The sequence below is a fragment of the Etheostoma cragini genome, chromosome 12 (assembly GCF_013103735.1).
Source record: "Etheostoma cragini isolate CJK2018 chromosome 12, CSU_Ecrag_1.0, whole genome shotgun sequence".
Taxonomy (NCBI): Eukaryota; Metazoa; Chordata; class Actinopteri; order Perciformes; family Percidae; genus Etheostoma; species Etheostoma cragini.
In genome coordinates, this window is record NC_048418.1 from 11,163,771 (window position 1) to 11,182,478 (window position 18,708).

An 18,708-nucleotide genomic window follows, 5' to 3' on the forward strand; every position below is an offset into this window, starting at 1 on the left:
TATAGTCTCATACATTTTTTTTCTCAGTTTTTGGAGAAGCAGTTTTATTTCAAGTTCAGATGTATATGATTGTGTTGGGCTGTTATGATAGGTACAGCATCAAATATTCATGACTTTGTGCACGGTGCCTACTGTTTGTTAGCTAGTTTTGGTCCTATTCCTAATTTGTGCAGTCAGAGCACAGCATACATCAACTTGTAGACCAAATCCAACACATAAATACAAAACAGGTGAACCACTCTCCCATTCTTTAGCTGTTTTTTTGATTTAATACTTTTACAGGAGACAATGTCAAAGTAGTGCACACTTTAAAATTTGGATTCAAGTTTAGACTTTGCACAGAAAATCAGATATCAGACAGAAAGATCCCAGATGTCAGTCCAAAATGGTTTATTTTGTAAAGAGGGTATCTTGAGGAGATGAGAAAAACATGGTGTGCTACTAAATGATGATATATTCAAATGTACATGACATTCAAAGGGTATTGGAGTTATCACTCAAATGTTTCCACACATGAACTTAAGTCTTCATTCCAACATATTTTCCAAAGGAAAATGGATAAAATGTTTGTATATTTCAAAATAAAAATATGTATCAACACAGTAAAACTTTGGGGTGCTGAAAGAATAAAAAGAAGGAACAGTTACATGCAGAATGTAGACTGATGAGTCAAGTTTCTTGATTTGGAAAAAAAAATCATAAAAAAAAACGACAAGGTGAATGACAAACATCTTATTAATTTAGAGAAATATTTGAGGTGAATTCTTCCGTTTTGTCCTGACATCATTAACTCAGATTAGCAGAAACCACATTGTTTCAGTCTTTTATTTGTGTGAGTATAATATAGGTCAATAGGAAATATAAGAAACTGCTATTAACGACAACTTGAGTGGTCTTGGCTAGCCATTACAAACTGCACATATGGGTTGAGATGCCTCATGAAACTGATGATCCAAAATAAATTACATTGGCCAAAACCTAATGAACAGACTGGTTGGGATGGGGGGGGATAGGAGGAGGGTTAGACTTAATGGAGGAACAAGTGACTGATGACTAGTCAAATACACTGTGAATGAAGCTCCTCTGGATGTGTGCCGTCCAGAGATACGGCTGTAGAGTGAGTAAAAAGGTCCCAAAGTAGAAACTGCAGTCTTAACATGTGCCATACTTTAAAATGTAGAGGAAAACACCCTTACACTCATCAATATGATGAGCAGAAAAATCCCAAACCAAAGCTTTGAAGTCTTTATTTTTGCTATCGGGGAGAGGAAAAAATACTCGAAAACAAAAATAAAACACAAAACAGGAGAGGGAGGGAATTAACGACTCCAGATATTACGCTGAATGCAGAGAAGATGAACTGCACGAGTTGGGTGGAACACTCTGGCACAAGGGGTTATTTCCTGGAGCTAGACTTCTAATATCCAAAGTACTGGTCTGGAGGACCCATGTTGGTCAAGGGGTGTCCATGGAGATGCATACAGCAAAATGCCTCAACGGCAGCATCTGAGCAGGCTGTCCAAGAGTGACGCTATGTGCTTCCTGTTGCCTGGTTCTCTCCTCCCTCTGAATTACCTGCAAAAAGGAAAGTGACAGCGGGTTGAAAAGGGTTTTGCGCACCAGTAGTCTAAATATTTACATCACATAAAAAAACTTGTGATGCCAACTAGCAAAAGCAGCAACAAAACCCCGAAACATGACATTCATTTGTTTAAAGAGGAAGTGCCACTGCCCAATAGTAAGTTGCACTTTGTGACAAGTAGCATACAACATGCTAACGAGAGACTTCTTTTAAAATGTAAAATTGGACCTACTTAATGAAGTTTGTTCACTGCTGGCTACAAGTTAGCAATCAAACAGCAAACAAAGGTTGTCGGTTGAATGGCGTTTTGAACTTACGTTTGCAATAAAAACATTTTTGAAATGATTACCATCTTCTGTTGTTTGTAATGAGAAAAGTTTATTATTTCATGGATTTTATAAATTTCAGTATGACACATTATGCCGTAAACCGCTTAAATCTGAGCATGCGGGACTCAAATCTGTACTTAGCTTACATCGGGCAGTGACAGAAAGTAAACTGGGGAGTGTTAAAAAAAAAAAAAAACACTAAAAATAAATTTCTCTTACTCGTAGCAGGAGTGGAGGCTGAAGCTGAGCCAGAGGCATTGTCTTCCTCATCGCTGTCGTCCTCGTTAGACTGTGGTACCTCGGCCTCAGGGATGGTTGTCGTTGGGGTCTCAGGCTCCTGCTCTGCCCTGCTCTTCAGGGCTAAGATACGGTGATGTAACGCTGCAGCCAGTTGACCTATGTCCTTAGAGCTAGCCTGAAAAAGAAAGACACAGGGAGAGACCACTCAGCATATTGAAGGAAAGACAAATATCAATGTGATCAGTGCAGTTATGGTTATGTAGACGTTTTACATTACAAGCTTGCCTGAAAAGAATATTATGACCTTTGAGCAACTGAAAGGCTTTTGATGTAAAAAAATCTGAGGAGGAAGTTTAGAATCTGTAGTAGTTTGGCACCATCTGAAATTAATAAGTGAATAAATGAGAGCAATACTTATGTTAAAAATCAAAATGTTGTTGTGTAATTAGTGCAGTGGAAATGTACATAATCCTGAATTCATCAACTGAATAGAATGCTTCTATTGACTTTGTACAACGAAGTATGAATCCTGACGATGCATTCACATTTAAAAGTAATTAGAAACAGATAAAAATAAAAATATAGGCAACTGGAAAGGTAGATATTAAGCAAGTGTTGCGTTTGCATTAACCAAAACAGATTCGAGCCAATTAAACCAGGAGCAGATAAAAACATAGAAATGCTTCTTACTAAAATTTAAAGAGAACATTTTAATAATAGGCCTATCTTGAAAATGAGCCCACCTTAAATAAATCCTTATTCTCTCAGTGGTTGGAATAAATAAAGGGCACAAGTTGCTAATTTGTGGTTAATGTTGGGGCTGGGCGATATAGAGAAATAAGTACAGATAACTTGAATTTTAGGTTGTTTTTTTTGTTAATTGTCTACATCATGGGAATTGAGTTGTTGCAACATGCAAAGAAAGGTTACTTTTATTTCAAAAGTTATGACAACTTGCTAGCTCAAGTCACACCAAACTGTGAGGTGAAAAGTTACACTACATGTGCACCCACCAACACTTATCAGGCTGTTGTGACTCAAGATGGCTTGCTGGCTCTGGCTGTTTCGTGAATCTAACATAACCTCTGTAAGACTCACTAATCTGTACTTGCGGTGTGTTTTTGAGAGACATTATCTCACAAGGGAAAGCCACGGGAGGGAATTGATTAGCGTGTGGATTCCACTTTTAAGCTCCGTTACTTCCAATAGCTGTGTAGCTAACAATACCTAGGCAGCTGCCGATATAATCAGGCTCATGATGTCTTGTTAAAATAAGTGGGAGGAGTTGAATTATGAGAAACCTTTCAGTTCCTGCCCCGTTTGTGCTACAACCAGTGTTTCTGCTGAAATAAATTGATGCCAGTCATGTTTCATTTTATCGTCAATTAGTAAAGATCCTGTTCAAATATTTTCCTTGTTTATTGCGCTTAAAAACAATTGATTGGCAGGCTCTATCATCAAGGAATGTAGATCTATACTACTTTAATTGAAATGTAACCTACTTGCTACAGAAAGAGACGCCAAAATAAAATCAATGCACATAACGTTTTACAGGGCCAATCTGAATGAAAATAGGCTTATTTTCCATTTTCTAGAAAGAGGAATTTAAACAATACAAAATAGAGTACAAACAAACTTAAATTATGAAGTACAGACTTGAATTGCAATAATTGTAAACAACTGTCTCTGTGCAACTAGAGATGCGCATGACTGCCTTCCCCGAGGCGAAGCTGCACTGTTTGGATGCGATTCTGAAGGAAGAAGCCTCTTTCTGCTGGCACACAGAAGACGGTAATTACACAGGCTACCTTGGCCAGTTTGACCCACTCTGGGTAGATTTTCACCATAATTCTAAGAAGAACCTCGCAAGCTGTTAAGAAAGTCAAGCCGTGTAACTGCGGAGGGCTGTCATCATATATGGCATCTGGATGTGCGTCTGTCATTAGCGCTAATGAGAGGGGCTGTAGCTGGTGCTGACTCATCCTCGCTGGCAATTTCCTGGCTTAATTTACATTAGACCATAGAAGTAATTTGCAATATACAGTGGTGCTGATAAGTTTATGAACCCATGCTAAAGTTGACTAAAAAGAGAAAAAAAAAAACAACATCTTTTTAGAATTACTTTGAATGCCTTCAAAAATCCACCCTTCAAGGACAACTATTTTCTTTGTGTACAAATAATGTATTGTGAATAAATAAAATGTTCTCCCTTAAAATAGAGGGGGCATAAGTATACAAACCCCTATGTTAAATTCCCATAGAGGCAGGAAGATTTTTATTTTGAAAGGCCAGTTATTTCATGGATTGAGGATACTATGCATCCTGATAAAGTTCCCTTGGACTTTGAATATAAAAAGCCCCACATCATCAGATAACCTTCACCATACATAGAGATTAGCATGGTTTTATTTCAGTTAGCCCAATAGCTGGGATGATTTGCATTGAGAGATGATTTTATGGAAAGTACCCCAAGCCAATTTCTAAAATGAAGGCATTAAAAATTTCTAATGAATTTTTTATTCCTGTTTTTAGGCAACTTTAGCTTCGGTTCATAAACTTATGAGCACCACTGCATTTGCTGTTTTGTCATGGCTTGGGCTTTGACATCCAATTGTTGGACAACGGAAAACTCAGACTACAACTGAGATATTAAAGCATATGTCCATGCTTTAGTTAATTGAAGCATGTGGCAGTGAAATTCTACATACTGTAAATGTATTGGGTGATACATACCGATATTAGAAAGACCTTGACCCCCTGGTCCTCTGTGTCCATGGCAGTGATTCGTACACTCTTCTCGCTGGCCTTGTCCACCTGCATCTGGGGCCAAAGTTTAGTGTTGAGGATCAACCGGAGGCTGCCCTGGGTCCTCATCACTAGAAGGGTTTAAACACACAAAACTGCAATAACTAAAAAGCCCAAGCAGCTTTTTTGTCTATGGTGTTCTACATGACTCTATGTAGTGCGGTGGGTTTTTGTGATGAAAGATAAAATAACTACTATTAATTGTATCTATTTTATCTACCTACCCAGTATGTGTCCTTTCCAAAATGACTGAGGATGTTTGACAATATTTAATTGTGCTAGTTTTGTGTTATTCAAAGTAAAGGATCTGAAATGTTATTTAGTATAAGCCTATGATCTAATAGGATGATTTGTATTACAATACTTTATTAAAAAAAATGGCACTTTGTTTTTAGTTTTTATGACAAAACATTTCTTACTCCACGTTCCACGAAAGGGTATTCTCTCTAATCATCCCATATCGATCTTGCATAAATGCAAGCCCTTGTTTTTCAATCAAACGGTTCCCTGATCATTGAATCCTAAAAAAAGGGTGGAGCTGTGCACACTTAACAGTCAGATGTTTATTTACCTTTTTTAGCCCCAAAACGTTTTTACAGGCGTGTTTACCTAGACGGGACTGTAGCGTGCCGTCGTCTGTTGATGCCATGTCGTTGAGCCTCAGCAAACCTCGACCTCTCTCTATCCACGACTGAGCTGTCTTCTCAAAAACATATAACTTGCACTGCATCTGAAGCGAGTAGAACAAAAAACAATAACTGTTCTGCTTGCTCTGCCACATTTATTTACTGCATGTGTTGAAGCAAGAGAGCCAGCCTTCTACCTGCAAAACGTTGCTTTCTGATTCCTCTCCAGTTTTGACGTCAACTTTCTCTAAGATGCACTTCTTGGCTGTGGCTTTGGTGTAAGCTGCTGCAGACTCCTCCAAAGACTCTGACACGCTGTTCACTGGTGAGATAAAATACAGTGGTGAGAAATCTGCACCTAGCTGGAGGTAATATTTGGTGTCTAAGATCTATATCAAAAACGGATGTGTCAATTTGAGAGTCTCCTCTCACTCCCATATCGTTCTTGCAGAAAACTCTGCAAAGTCTAGGGCTGACAGGTGATAATGAAAGACCCGGGCTGAAACTCGGGCTGGGTCCCTTAACCCAGGAGCTGTACAATCCGCTGCACACACTTCTGCTCTCAGCTCATATTATTGAATGTCTATGCATGCAGCAGCTGCTGAATGTCTTTATTGTCACTGGACAAAGAAGACAGTCACTAAAACATACTGTCAAAAAATGATGATTTCATGTACAGTATAACTTATTGTCAATTTGTGTTGTCACATTGATCTTGGTTATAACTAGATCATAAAATCAAATAAATTTCATTCTCTAAAAACAAAAAAGCAATGTATAGACATGAACTCCAATGAGGTAAACACTTATCAAAGCAGATTTGCAATTAATTATTTTTCCCTAAAACAAGCAGATGATTTTTATAGCAATCCAACTGATTTTCACTTGACACGTGCGCTATGGCAGGTCCTTCATTCCAGAAGCAGTCACTCTTTAATAAAACATAATGTAGCACTGTTGGTTGATTCTGCAACATAAGTCATCACTTGACAATATTTGTTTATTTATTTTATTTCTATTTATTATAATACTGTCTGTTTATATTATTGTTTAAAAATGTTTGTTTGATGTGTATTATTCTGATTATTTCTTTTGAGCTGCTGTAACAAAGGATTTTTTCCAGTGTGATTATCTTGTATAGATCAATGATTATTATCATGAATCAATGTTTTGTGTATTTTGGGGAAAAGAGATATATTATTAGATATACATTATGATTCTTCAAATATGCAACATAGCTAATTTGCCACAATGTTACAAAAAGAGAAGACATGCTGATCAGGAACATGTCAGATATTTAATGTGAAATTACAGCCATCTGATCAACAAGTTTACTGGGTTACTTTACGTGTTCATTTTGAAATGACAAAATATTTCTGACAGGGTTTGACCGCGGCACTGGGGAAGCGTCCTCTGCTAGTAATTATTAGCACAATGCTTAATTCCCAGCCTCTACAAAACTAATTTAGTGGGAGGAAAGCAGATGGCAGCAAACAGCAATTGCTAGTTCGCAGTACAGGAGGAGAGAGTACAGCAGCTCCGGACTGGCTGGGTTTGAGTTGCAAAAGCTGCTACTGAAGGTCCAAAGCATGTGTGGACTTTTTATGGTGGGTGCTAGTCATCAACGTTAGATAGTGGAGCCTCACGTGTTAGCATCAAATTACAAAGAACTTACTTGTGACTTTGATTGGCAGAAACCGTATCACTGGCCTGAACGGGCCAGAAGCTGGCCATTCAACTTGCTCCACATACTGTTTTACTGAACCCGGGCCATCAGGCCATTGTTTGTCAATGTCAAACCGTGCGGTGCGTGTAGAGCTGAGAATTACATGCATAGCGCAAATTTAGGGAGCGCTACCATGCATATTCACATAAAATGTGGAGCCCTGCTAGTGATTTGAAATTGTCAACTCAAATCGCAGATAGTGGAATATATACTACACCCACAGATCTTTATGGAGTGCTAAAAATACCCTAGCTACCAACTAAATCTGATGAAGATATTAAAGACTAACATTACATATGGAATAGGTACATATTTCAGTGACTATTTTGGTTAGCATTATAATTTCAATGTAACATTTCTGTTGAACTGCATATTTAACTGTCCCAGGTCTTGTTTTTTGTCGTTTGTAGTGATCTCCAGAGCGCAGCCAAGCGTATCTCGTAATTCTATTAGTAGACAAGTCAAACAAACACTTTTTCAATTATTAGTGTGGTTGTGCTTTTACCCTTCTCTGGTGTGGTTTCCTGTGATGAGGGCTCTGAAGCAGGGGCAGCTGAAACTTCTTTATTTTCCTCATTTGAGGACTCGCCCTTCGGGGGACTCTGAAAACACATCAAAGCGGATGATTGAAACGGTTTCAATGATTGGCGCTTAATTATCAGGAGTTTATGCCAGACAGCAGACATCATGTTGCATCAACTCACCAGAACTCGTTCAGACATGTTCTGCCCAAAAACAAATTTTGCCCCACTGTCTGTACTGTTTGCGGCATTTTCTGAACTGAAAGGACACAGCAAAAATAAAAAAATTGAATGAAGTTAATTATGAATGAAGATAAGTTGCTAAAACTGTTTGAAGACGGACATAATTTTATTACCTTGGTGTAGAGATGTACTGTAAGAAATAATTAGTGGCCTCTGATTGAGAGTCCAGCGGAACACCATCCTTTGACTTGCCTTCTGTACTGTTCTCTTCCAACTAGAGAAAAAAAAGTGTTACATTTGGATATATGTATAAAGAAATGGCTCAAACTTAAGACCAAAAACATTCATAAATCCACATTAATGTAACTCCTAACTAACATGCAGCATAACCAGCATTTGTCCAAACATTCCTGCAACAATAGTTCCAGACTGATTACAAAATGATACTAAATAATTTTGGATATTGTACAAAACACCACAGAAAATGTACCAGGAACTGAAATCACTAACACTACAGGAAATTCTCTTAGCATGGGACCTGAGACCCTTGACATAGTTTTTGTTTAGGAATAAAAGTAACAAATTAATCATTAAAAATCAATGTAGACTATAACAAGGAGTATCACCTTAAATTTGTAAAAGCCCCTCCTCTGTCTACCACATTTAACTGTGCATAGCCGTTTGCAACCTCAAGTTTACACACTCAGTGTACATTAAAAAACAGGTGTAAGACGAGCAGGGTTGGAAATGAACTTTGTTGCCCACCAGCCACAGTGGCTGGTGGATGCCCAATTTAACCAGCCACTTTTCCGGAATTCAAATTTATCACAATGGAGATGCCACGCACTCAGCCCTGTCAGACACGCTAATTGTAGTGCACGGGAAATAGACAACTGTGTTGGTCTTAATATAGCAAAGACACTTGCGTTGGGCTTTGTGCTGTACTGCCCCTTAAGTGGAAGCTACTCCCCCCCCTTACGTGGAACCTATTTGTAGTGATAGTCTCTCTCTCTCACACTCACTCTCTCCTTGTCAGTATAGTACCTCGCTCTACCTGGCCTAGTAACATATCAGCATGCGGTAAGGTCATGCTCTGCGCCTCGGCTTGGACACGGCGGCCTCAAGCAAAAGAGAAAGGGCGTAAACGTGGAAGGCTATCACACTTTCCTATATCCCCTCACTGGACTAACTTTGTAGATACTACTAATTCAAAAGGGTGCTATTTTATGTGTTAGTTGATATTGCGCATCTGTTCATGTGCGCTGCAAAGCGTTATGTTTCTGTTTATTGAATGAATAATTCAGAGCAAATATAACCAAGAATGTAGCTTTATCTCAGTAATGATGGTATATTAGGTTACTACTGTCACTCTGTTAAAGGCAAACATTCACAGATCACGGAGATCTGTTGAGTCTAGACTTTATAGCACCGTGGTTAAGTGAAAGTAGGTCAAGTTGTACTGTACTGCCCCTACCAGTGGCAGCATGTAATACTGTCTATTGACAGAGGGCATTTAAATGTACGTCTGATCAACTGCCAATTTAGGTGACATCGCCCAAACCTAGTAGGCTAACCATTCCCTCGTTTTCCCTTTGCCACAATGCGCTACTTGTTTGAAAAAGTATGTTTTCTTTTTCCTTACTTCGCCCTCAACAGTTTCTAAAGCCGACTCCGCAGCGGGCCTTGTAACACCAGGGATATGTTGCCACATTTTTTAAAACAATGTCATGGACTAGCGCTGAAAACCACTCCACATGCCACTGTGGCTGGTATACAAGGTAAAGTCACCCGCCACTTTGAAAAAGTACCCGCCATTGGCTGGTGGCAAGTGCTAATTTCCAGCCCTGAAGAAAAATAGAAAACAACCCACCTTTGCTCTGTCTTTAATATTCTGACCAAACACAAAAGATATTGCTACATCTGTCTCTTTCTTCTCTCTTTCGTCTCCGTCTCTGTTACCACTTGCTCCATCTTCCTCATTTTCATGTTTCTGAAATAGGAACCAAAATAAGCACCAGGGTCATTAAAGTGAAAAGAAATCCTGAAACCTTTTTTGGGGGTGGTCGTCCCTGCAGTGTAATGTTTCGATTTGCACTCATTAAAGTTAATTTGACTGGCATAACAGTTAAAGTACTTAATAAAAACTTATGGATACATTTGAACTTCTTCCATATATTAATTTAAGAGTAAATGTAGATTGTCATATTGCAATAATATCATTGTTCTGCATTTAATCATTGTGAAAACAAAACTTTCTTGTTGTTAGTTTGGCCAGGTCATCATCAAAAAAGCAAATTAGTACATTCATGATTTTGTCCATGTTGACATTAGTTGCTTCATGTACATTTACTAAAAACGTTGTTTTGTTTTTTCATTTAGCTAGACGTCTAAACTCTGAGGCATGTTTAAAAAACTAACATGCTGATTCCAAACAGACAGCTTTATCAAGGCTGCTTAGGCTTTAGATACAGTTAACACAGTGGCCATCGTTACTGACCAATTGTGTTCTGCTATGAACGTGTACGTATTGTTTTTATCACAAACACAGTTGGTTAGCGAAGGAGCAGTCGCCGCGGTTAAACTCCGCTTTGTGTGCATGCCCTTTTCCTCTTGTCCTCTGTTCATGCCCAGCGCCATTTGTTTTTAATTCTTTTCTCAACTAAAGCAGTATTTATTTTTAAAAATTGTTGCCGCGTTTCCATGGAGACCACACACCGTACGCTCACTTTCAGCAAGGACCCCGCCCTACTTTGCATCTGATTGGCTAGAACTTGTCTCATTGGTATGGGAAGCTCAATGATTGGTTAAACCTAGCGCATCAAAAAACAAATCCCATGTGGACTTAATTTATTTTTCTAAAATAGTCCTACCCCAGAAATCCGGCACCAGGCCTGAGTACTTCAAGCTCTGCGTTAGTTACAGGTGTGCTCCTGTCATATGATTGGTAGGTGAAATGAAAATATAAAACCACATGCAAGTTTCCAGATGAATTAATTTATTTTTCCTCACAGCCGCACGCCGGAGATCTGGCACGGTGCCGCAATACTGAAAGTCCTGCTTTTTTCTGTATTTTTCTATACAATGCCAGTTCTACAACAATGCTTGCAACATTGCAGGGTAGACTAAGAGCAACTTCAACTTACAAATGTCACTTGCAATACAATGAATCTTTCAATATCCAACGTTTGCATAACTTTTTATGAATACCAGACTAAATATACTTCCTCATTACAGGGGAGCACAGAAATGACCACAAATCTTTCATTCTAAGCTCTTAAATACAGCCTGTACTTAACCAACTGGCATTGTTTATTGATGCCAAACCCTTGATTTAGCCACTCCTCACCTGTGACTTGGCCAGGGTGGCTGAGTGCTCTGTGTTGTTCAGGAAGAAGGACTGGTTCACAGATGCCCCATCTGAGGACTTTTTCACACCGTTGGTTCCACAAATGGAATCTAAATGAACAAGGATAAAGATAATTTACGTTTATTGTGTTTTTATACACCTTCTTGCATACACAAGTTATAAATACTCAAAGTTGAATGCATTTTTTAATGCTTTTTGAGAATGTTTCAACTAATGAGTGCAGATGACTTCAGGCTGCACTCACTGGACTCTATATGTGATTTAGAGGGCGGCGCCTGGAGAACTGCAGGGCGGAGGACACTGCGTTGCTGCTCCTTGGGTTTCTGACTTGGGACGCCTGTAACAGAGCCAACTTGTCTCACACTTGTTGAACAAAATGAGATGTTCTGGGTTTACATGTTTAAGTCTAAATGTACCATTTAAAAAGGAGGAGTCATTTAAAGGGGGCAAGTCTGGGTTCAACTTCAAATCTTTTTCCATTCCATTCAAGTGAAAACATATTAACACAACAAAAAAGGCTCACAACCTCAAACCAACCTGAACTTGGTGCCTGTCCATGTATGAGAGTTGGTGGCTTTAAACGGAATCCTACAGGCTTCTCCTCTGGTGAGACGGAGCAAAAGAGAAGGCAGACATTAAAAAAAGGACTAAGATTCACAAAGCAACTTGTCCGGTTTAACTCCTCAACTGAAGATCAGTGATTGGCTTTCTAAATAATATGCATGAAGCCTGTATCTGCTAAAGTAAAAAGTAAGAACCTTAAATGGTACGTTCCTTTTGTCTTTGCATCTTTCTAACCACAGGGCCTGTTACCACAGCAACCATGGTAGAGCCTCGAGAGTTGTGTTGCAAACCAACTCCTGTGCAGTAACATGGTGGGCACTAGGGCTTTTAATCTGTTTCTACCTCTGACTCTCCATCTCAGTGGCCTAATTAGCCTTGACCTGACCTTGCCCTAATCAGTGCTAAAGTAGAAAACACTTTTATGAACTACATTCTCTTTTTCCTCAACACTTATGAGATCACTCCCGTGTCTAGTGAACATCAATTTTAAAATTAATTTCTTTTTTACAACCTGGGCCTTATTTTCATCTTACTAACTAGCATTGTTCTTAGGACATGGAGGTGCACAAGATACAGTGCAATGGAAAAAGCCAACTAGAAAAGACCAAATTAGCAAAAATTACAGTACAGTGGCCCTGCCACACTACCTCTAGTTCTGTATGTAAGTCATTTTACAACCAGATTGATTTTTAGTGTGTTATTTGTTTTTTCCCTTTCAAATAAGTGCATTACACAATATGCTATAAAGTTATTTCAAACTAATTAATGATGCGTTTGTTTGCTCATGTGTATGCCCCGTCCTCTATGTAAAGCTGTGTTAACTGGTTACACCACCCCTGCCAACTCTTAACAATTGAGCCAGTGATAAGAATTAAAATCAATATCCCAAAAAGTTAGGACATTATTAACATTTAATGTACACTATAAAATAATTCCCCAAAACACACATACATTTTTGTTAAAGTCCCACTGCAGTCATAATTTCAGCCACTGTTTGATGTTGGTTTTGCATTACTCCCTGCAATTAAATGCACTTAGTAACTGTAACAAATATTCTGTCAAAGTGCAATATGATAAATACTGCATGTTTGACCACTGAAATTCAAATTGAACTGAAACCCACATCAATTCTGTACATGCACGTTTGAGACCTAACTCAACCTAACCTGCTGACATGTACTGTCAAATTTGAGAGCCAAATTCAAAGTAGATATTATACCTTTTTGAGAGAGAGGGAGAAAGGTCTTCCCAAAATACAAAATAACTCATCATGAGACAACCATTGTACTGTACATTTATTATTTGTACAGATTAAAGCACAGCGGCCTACCAGAACAAATCTGAACCGATCTGAATTTGGCACTAAAACCAGAACAGAACTAATATGTGTCGACGTGGTCACGGGTCTTACAAGGTCATAATGTTCCCACAATAAAAAAGCATCCTCTGAAATACAGGGGACTTCTACTTAATTTAATAGTGACAATTACCTTACCAGACAAATGCTACAGATAGGCTTCACCTCTCTCTGAAAGAGAGGACAAAATTCTCGCTTGCTGAATGCAACAAACCAGCCTAAACCAATACAGACTGCACTGATCTGGCAGTTTCTACAATTTTCTCTAATTATATAAGACTCATACAACATATAAACGAAGCAATTCATAGCTTTGTACATTCACTTTAGAGCCTGACCGATAAAGGATTTTCAAGGCCGATGCAGCTATGAATATTTGGTTATTTAAAAATCTGATATGTATGTTGATATGTCTGATATATGTAGTTATTTATGAGTTCTCACAAAAATATTATGATAATTTGTGTTACTGTCACAACACAACAGCGGAACATCAAAATATATTAAAGTTATGACAAATAAAATGTATTAAAACACAAACTTAAGACACAAAACTTAAGTCCTTTGAACAAAAACAAATTACCACATGGAAGTTAGCTAGAGCTGGTCAAAGTGAATTGGGTGCATTTGCAAGCAGGGAATACACAAAACTTCCCAGACATCTTATATGCAACTACTGATGTCACAATGTTAGAAAACATAAACGTACGTTTAAAAAAGATTTCTGAAATTTAATCCTCGGGCTAGTTATTGCCAAGCTAAGTTATTGTTTACCAATTTTATCTGTTGCCTTAAACTGTTGAAAAATGTACATTTTTGACCTCTGAAACTAATATTTTAACTGCAGGGGGTCTTTAAGATGTAATGAAAAACTAATGTTTGTCTACCTCACCTGGCTCAGAGTCAGAGTTCCCAGTTGGAGACTGGCAGAAACTTGAGGGCATGAATACATTGTTCTTGGGAACTGCAAAGTAGCGAACAGGCATTGCACTCAGCATACAAATCAATGTGTACACCACAAGCAAGAACCAAGAAAAAAACAAATGTTCTGCTTAGTCACCATGCGCCCTTACCAGAATGTGGGGGTGGGAACGATGAGGTCCTTTCCCTTTTCACAGGGGGGCAATAGCTCCCCTCGTCTTTATCTGAATCTGAAAATGTTAACCAAATATGATTAATATTGCAGTTAAAATAAATATTGGAGAAAAATATTAAAGAAAGTGGCCAGTTGGACATTAGATTTACCTTCTCCATCCTCTGCACTTGAGCCCTCCGCAGATCGCTGCAAAAGTAAAAGATTTGAGCTCAACAATTGTTTTGCAATGTATACTTTTCAAGAAGGCTTTTCAGACAAGACATCAGTATAAATAAAGTCTGCAAAACTATAAAATATGGCTTCAGCCTCAATAAACACTTGAAACATGGAACTTACCTTCTGTGCTTTATCTTTTTGGAAAACAAACACAGGAGGTGCTATGGCAGGCTTGTCTGTCAAGAGAAGATGAAGGCTAGTCATCCAAGCACCAACTTAAAGTGTACACAATAATGATAATTCCGTCCATTCTTATTCATTGCTTACAGTAGAAAACAAAAAAAGTTAAGGCTTTTGCCTACTCATTCCGTGGGCTTGATTTACCTCTGAAAAGCAGCAACAGCGTGAGTGTTGACAAAGTTAAAAGATTATGTGCTTCAGTACAAATCAGCATTATCATCTAGCTAGCACTAAATCAAACGACACATTTCCAAGCACAGTGATACATACCACAGGCATTAACATATGATGCCAAAAGTCAAAATATGGAGAGGTGCACTCAGACAGCCCATATTTCACAGACTGAACCGGCAGACAAATGTTTTGGTTCACAAACTTTCAATACCTGCCTTTATTTAAATACTTCTGGTGAAGCTTACGGTGAGGTAAAGTTTCTTTAAATTTAGCTGATTCAAACAAGTAAAAGATGGAAGAGGTAAACACAATCTGACGCAGGTGAATCGATAAAACACATTTCTATAACACTATCAATGTCAACCAGTCAAAATAAATCAACTCGGAAATCATGCTAATACTATACCTACAGTTAATCATGAAATCATATTAGTACCAGGAAAAAGTGATTCACATTATGTTGACCTAAGCTAAACAATCCTCAAATACCAAACAATATAAACCAAATATTTTTTGGTTAATTGGTGTAAATTCCCATCTATTACACAGCTTTAAAACTTTCAGTCATGCCACAAGGTCCAGAAGCAAGTATAGCAACTTTCGTAATCAAAAGGTGATTTTATTCAGCTCACCACCAAATATTGTTTTGCTGCTATAGTCTATTGTCAGAACTAACACAAATAGTAATCGCCAAGCAAAATAGTGATTTCACATCAGGCCACTTACTGCGTCTAACGTACCTTCACACTGTAGCCTCTGTAAAATGTGTAATCCTATAACGTGAGCACACAAAAGGCTTTCCTCTGTCTGGATTGGGCCTATTACACTGAGCAGGTATAGCATCGTTGTAAGCCTTGCCGGGGAATTTGCATGTAATAATAACCAAATAGACAACAGCACATTGCCAGAATCGTTTACTCGACTAACTGTTAACGTCTCAAACACAACCCCTCATGGCTGACGCTGTCTGTTTAAGTATGAAACACGTTTATGGCAGAAAACAAGACAATGTTGTGTGACCTATATTAACATCCTGCTTTGTATCTCTCTGCGACTTGTAGTCAGCTATCTTGGCTATTCTTACATGTAAGAACTGCATACATTCCTTGGGGCCTGAGACGCTCCCGGCTTATGATGTTAACCACCAAGCTAGCTACTATTTACACTATCTGACCCGTCCCAGCAAATAGCCGGCGCCACCGGTTGTTCCCTAAAGCCCCGAATGTAGCTAGCTTAGCTTACTGGCTAGAGTTAGCTTGCTAATACGCTCCATCCCGCATGAGTCATCTCGCCCGACAAGTAATGACACATAGATTATCCCGTTGTTAACTTATCATCATACTGATCAGCCGATCTGTGTGCACTACATTCGGAATATAAAAAAGCAGCAATAACACCAAAGCATTGTCTCTGAGCTGTCGTTTTTCTCTCTACGCGCCTAAACGAACGTGAAGCAATTCTGCAACTTAACGCTGACTACATTAAACAAGGAGGATGTCGTGTTACAAATTTCCCTATTAATTGAAAGGCCACCCTAACTGCTTTGATACAAGTAGGCCTTTGCATCTTTGGTCTAGCAAGCTTATGGTTTATTTCAGCATTAACGTTAGGTCTTTATCTCACCACAAATGGCAAAACATACTGCCTATAAATAGCCGGGTGCTAGTGTTATAAACCAGCTAGTGGCAGGCAGCATCCGAGGGCGTTCCAAGGCATTCCAGGTAATACCCACAGCCCAACCGATAGCATTGTTAGCCCGCTTGCTAACGCTGTAGTCTTGTAAACGCCGCGAAACTATAATTCACCTGAACTCGCTATTTACAAGCAGCCAAGCAGCGTCATTTCAGTTATCAAAGATGCAAAGAATGTATATGCACCGTTTATAACGGCACAGTAGCTGTATTGTTTTTCTCATACTGCCACTTACTCACCTTCGTTTGCCAAGTCCGCCATTTTACTTCGACGCTCACACACCCACAACCCACCGCGCAGATAACACAAGTTGAGGCAGAAATGTTTTCAGCGGCAGAAAGCACATTGCCGCCGTTAACTAATGCAGTGAGTGAGCGACTCCCTGCTCTCTCTTGTGTCCGTCAGTTAGTCACAAAAATACTCTGTCCATGGCTTTCACTATGTGTATGTTTTCAATAGAACACATGTTTCAACCAACTCTAAACAATGAATTGCTTTAATTGCCTCTAACCTATTATTACAGCAATTCCTAGAAAGAGAACTGAAAGATTTGTGCTCAACAACTCATCTGCAATGTGTGCTTTTCAAGAAGGCTGTCCAGACTAGACATCAGTATAAATACAGTCTGCAAAACTATAAAATATAGCTTCATCCTCAATAAAGACTTGAATAACATTGAACTTACCTTCTGTGCCTTATTTTTTGGAAAACAAACAGATTGCTTAGCATCATCATTATGATGACTGATGAAAAAATAGCTGCCGAGGCATTGAAGAGTGTGATAAATTGCCGTTCATTTGATGAGGGCCAAAAAAGATGGCAGATTTATAAGCTGTGTGTGCTGGGAGGGGCCCATAGAGAATGTCTTTCTACGGGGCCCAGAATTTTCTGCTGCTCCCTAGGTTTCATGTACTCTGAAAAAGGCACTGAAAAGGAATGGATGGTCCTCTCACAATGGTTTCTTTTTAAACATTCATTCTGCATTCCATTGGATATAGCCTACAGTTCACAAACTACTTTTTTTCTTTGCACTATTACTTATTTATTTACTTTTCCGGTTTCAGTTGTACAACCTCCCTCAGAAATATTCTGTACAGGTGTAGTTATCTACTATGACAGCCACGAATGTGAAGGGTAAACAAACAAGGTCACATTCATGGATTCTGGGTTTCATCATGTTTACATGTATACACACACGAGAACGTTAATAGGTTTGAATCTACCAGAGAGCTGGTCAAAAACACCTTTGACAACAATGACACAAACCGACATGATGATTAATATGCATGTTAATTATGGAAATGGACAAAAGGAATTTTAATCAAATGAGTTTCTATTTCAATGAGTAATTTCAGTAAGCACACTAAATTAACGATAGCCTGCTGAGTTGTTATGGTTATTGTTCTCTTTAAAACACTTTGTTTTTATCCTTGAAGTCTAACAAATCAGTTGAATACATTTCCTACCTCATAAAACATTTTTAAAATCTTGCAAAAGAAGGGTTTTTAAATGAGCACTGTTTACAGCTGCCTTTACTTTCCGTGTCCTCTTTTAGTGGGATATCGGTGCCTTTTATGGAGAGCCACATTTACGTGAATCAGACATTAATGCATCACAGACTGTTCTGTAGTGCAGGTTGGTTTTCAGACGTGTAAACATGGAAAAGCCATTCTTCTCTGATCAAACCCAGGAGAGTCACATGCTTAGGCATGAATCAAATATATTTACCGCTTTCAGTCCATCTTTTCTGGAAATTGCCAGACATTTATGTCTCAACTAACTGTTTTCATACATATGTTTTTACAGCTTTGTGTTGCGTACAGCTGTCTGAGATGATCTGCTGCTTTGCATGTACATTTTTTATTTTTATTTTTAAGCCAAAGCAGTTTACTTCCCCTGCCACTGGAGGGCAACAACATTTTAGCTTTAAATTTTAATGCTGGAGCTAAGCCTTCTTTGTACACAGTTATACAACACTGTATATTATTCTGAATAAGCTTGTTCAAACACCTCAGTGCAGCTATAATGTTTTTTTTATTGCTGTACTATT

The 18,708-nt window shown here is 38.6% G+C and overlaps 1 protein-coding gene across 10 annotated transcripts; it reads right to left on the minus strand.

Annotated features, from left to right (window-relative positions):
- Nucleotides 1-368: 368 nt before the first annotated feature.
- On the minus strand, nt 369-17,081 carry ranbp3b (RAN binding protein 3b). 10 transcript variants are annotated; one of them, XM_034888052.1, is made up of 17 exons: nt 16,898-17,080; nt 14,733-14,788; nt 14,546-14,582; nt 14,374-14,451; nt 14,193-14,264; nt 11,917-11,982; nt 11,624-11,716; nt 11,359-11,468; nt 9,883-10,002; nt 8,186-8,286; nt 8,013-8,088; nt 7,814-7,910; nt 5,780-5,904; nt 5,566-5,686; nt 4,885-5,027; nt 2,131-2,326; nt 369-1,575 (listed from the first exon to the last, which is right to left on the minus strand). In XM_034888052.1, exons 1-17 carry the CDS (start codon nt 16,917-16,919, stop codon nt 1,532-1,534), a joined length of 1,557 nt encoding a protein of 518 aa, XP_034743943.1. In that variant the 5' UTR covers nt 16,920-17,080; the 3' UTR covers nt 369-1,531. The 10 variants fall into 10 exon arrangements, with proteins under 10 accessions (XP_034743943.1, XP_034743946.1, XP_034743941.1 ...); XM_034888055.1 differs by having other exon boundaries at nt 14,733-14,746; nt 16,898-17,041; XM_034888050.1 differs by lacking the exon at nt 16,898-17,080 and adding an exon at nt 15,707-15,824.
- Nucleotides 17,082-18,708: the final 1,627 nt, after the last annotated feature.

Coding starts and splice junctions, on each gene's coding strand:
- ranbp3b (XM_034888050.1), bottom strand. CDS start 15,809: ATGCTATACCTGCTCAGTGTAATAGGCCCAATCCAGACAGAGGAAAGC. Junction 14,789..15,706: donor ACAGAGGCTACAGTGTGAAG/GTACGTTAGACG, acceptor TTCTCTTGACAG/ACAAGCCTGCCATAGCACCT. Junction 14,452..14,545: donor AAGTGCAGAGGATGGAGAAG/GTAAATCTAATG, acceptor TAACATTTTCAG/ATTCAGATAAAGACGAGGGG.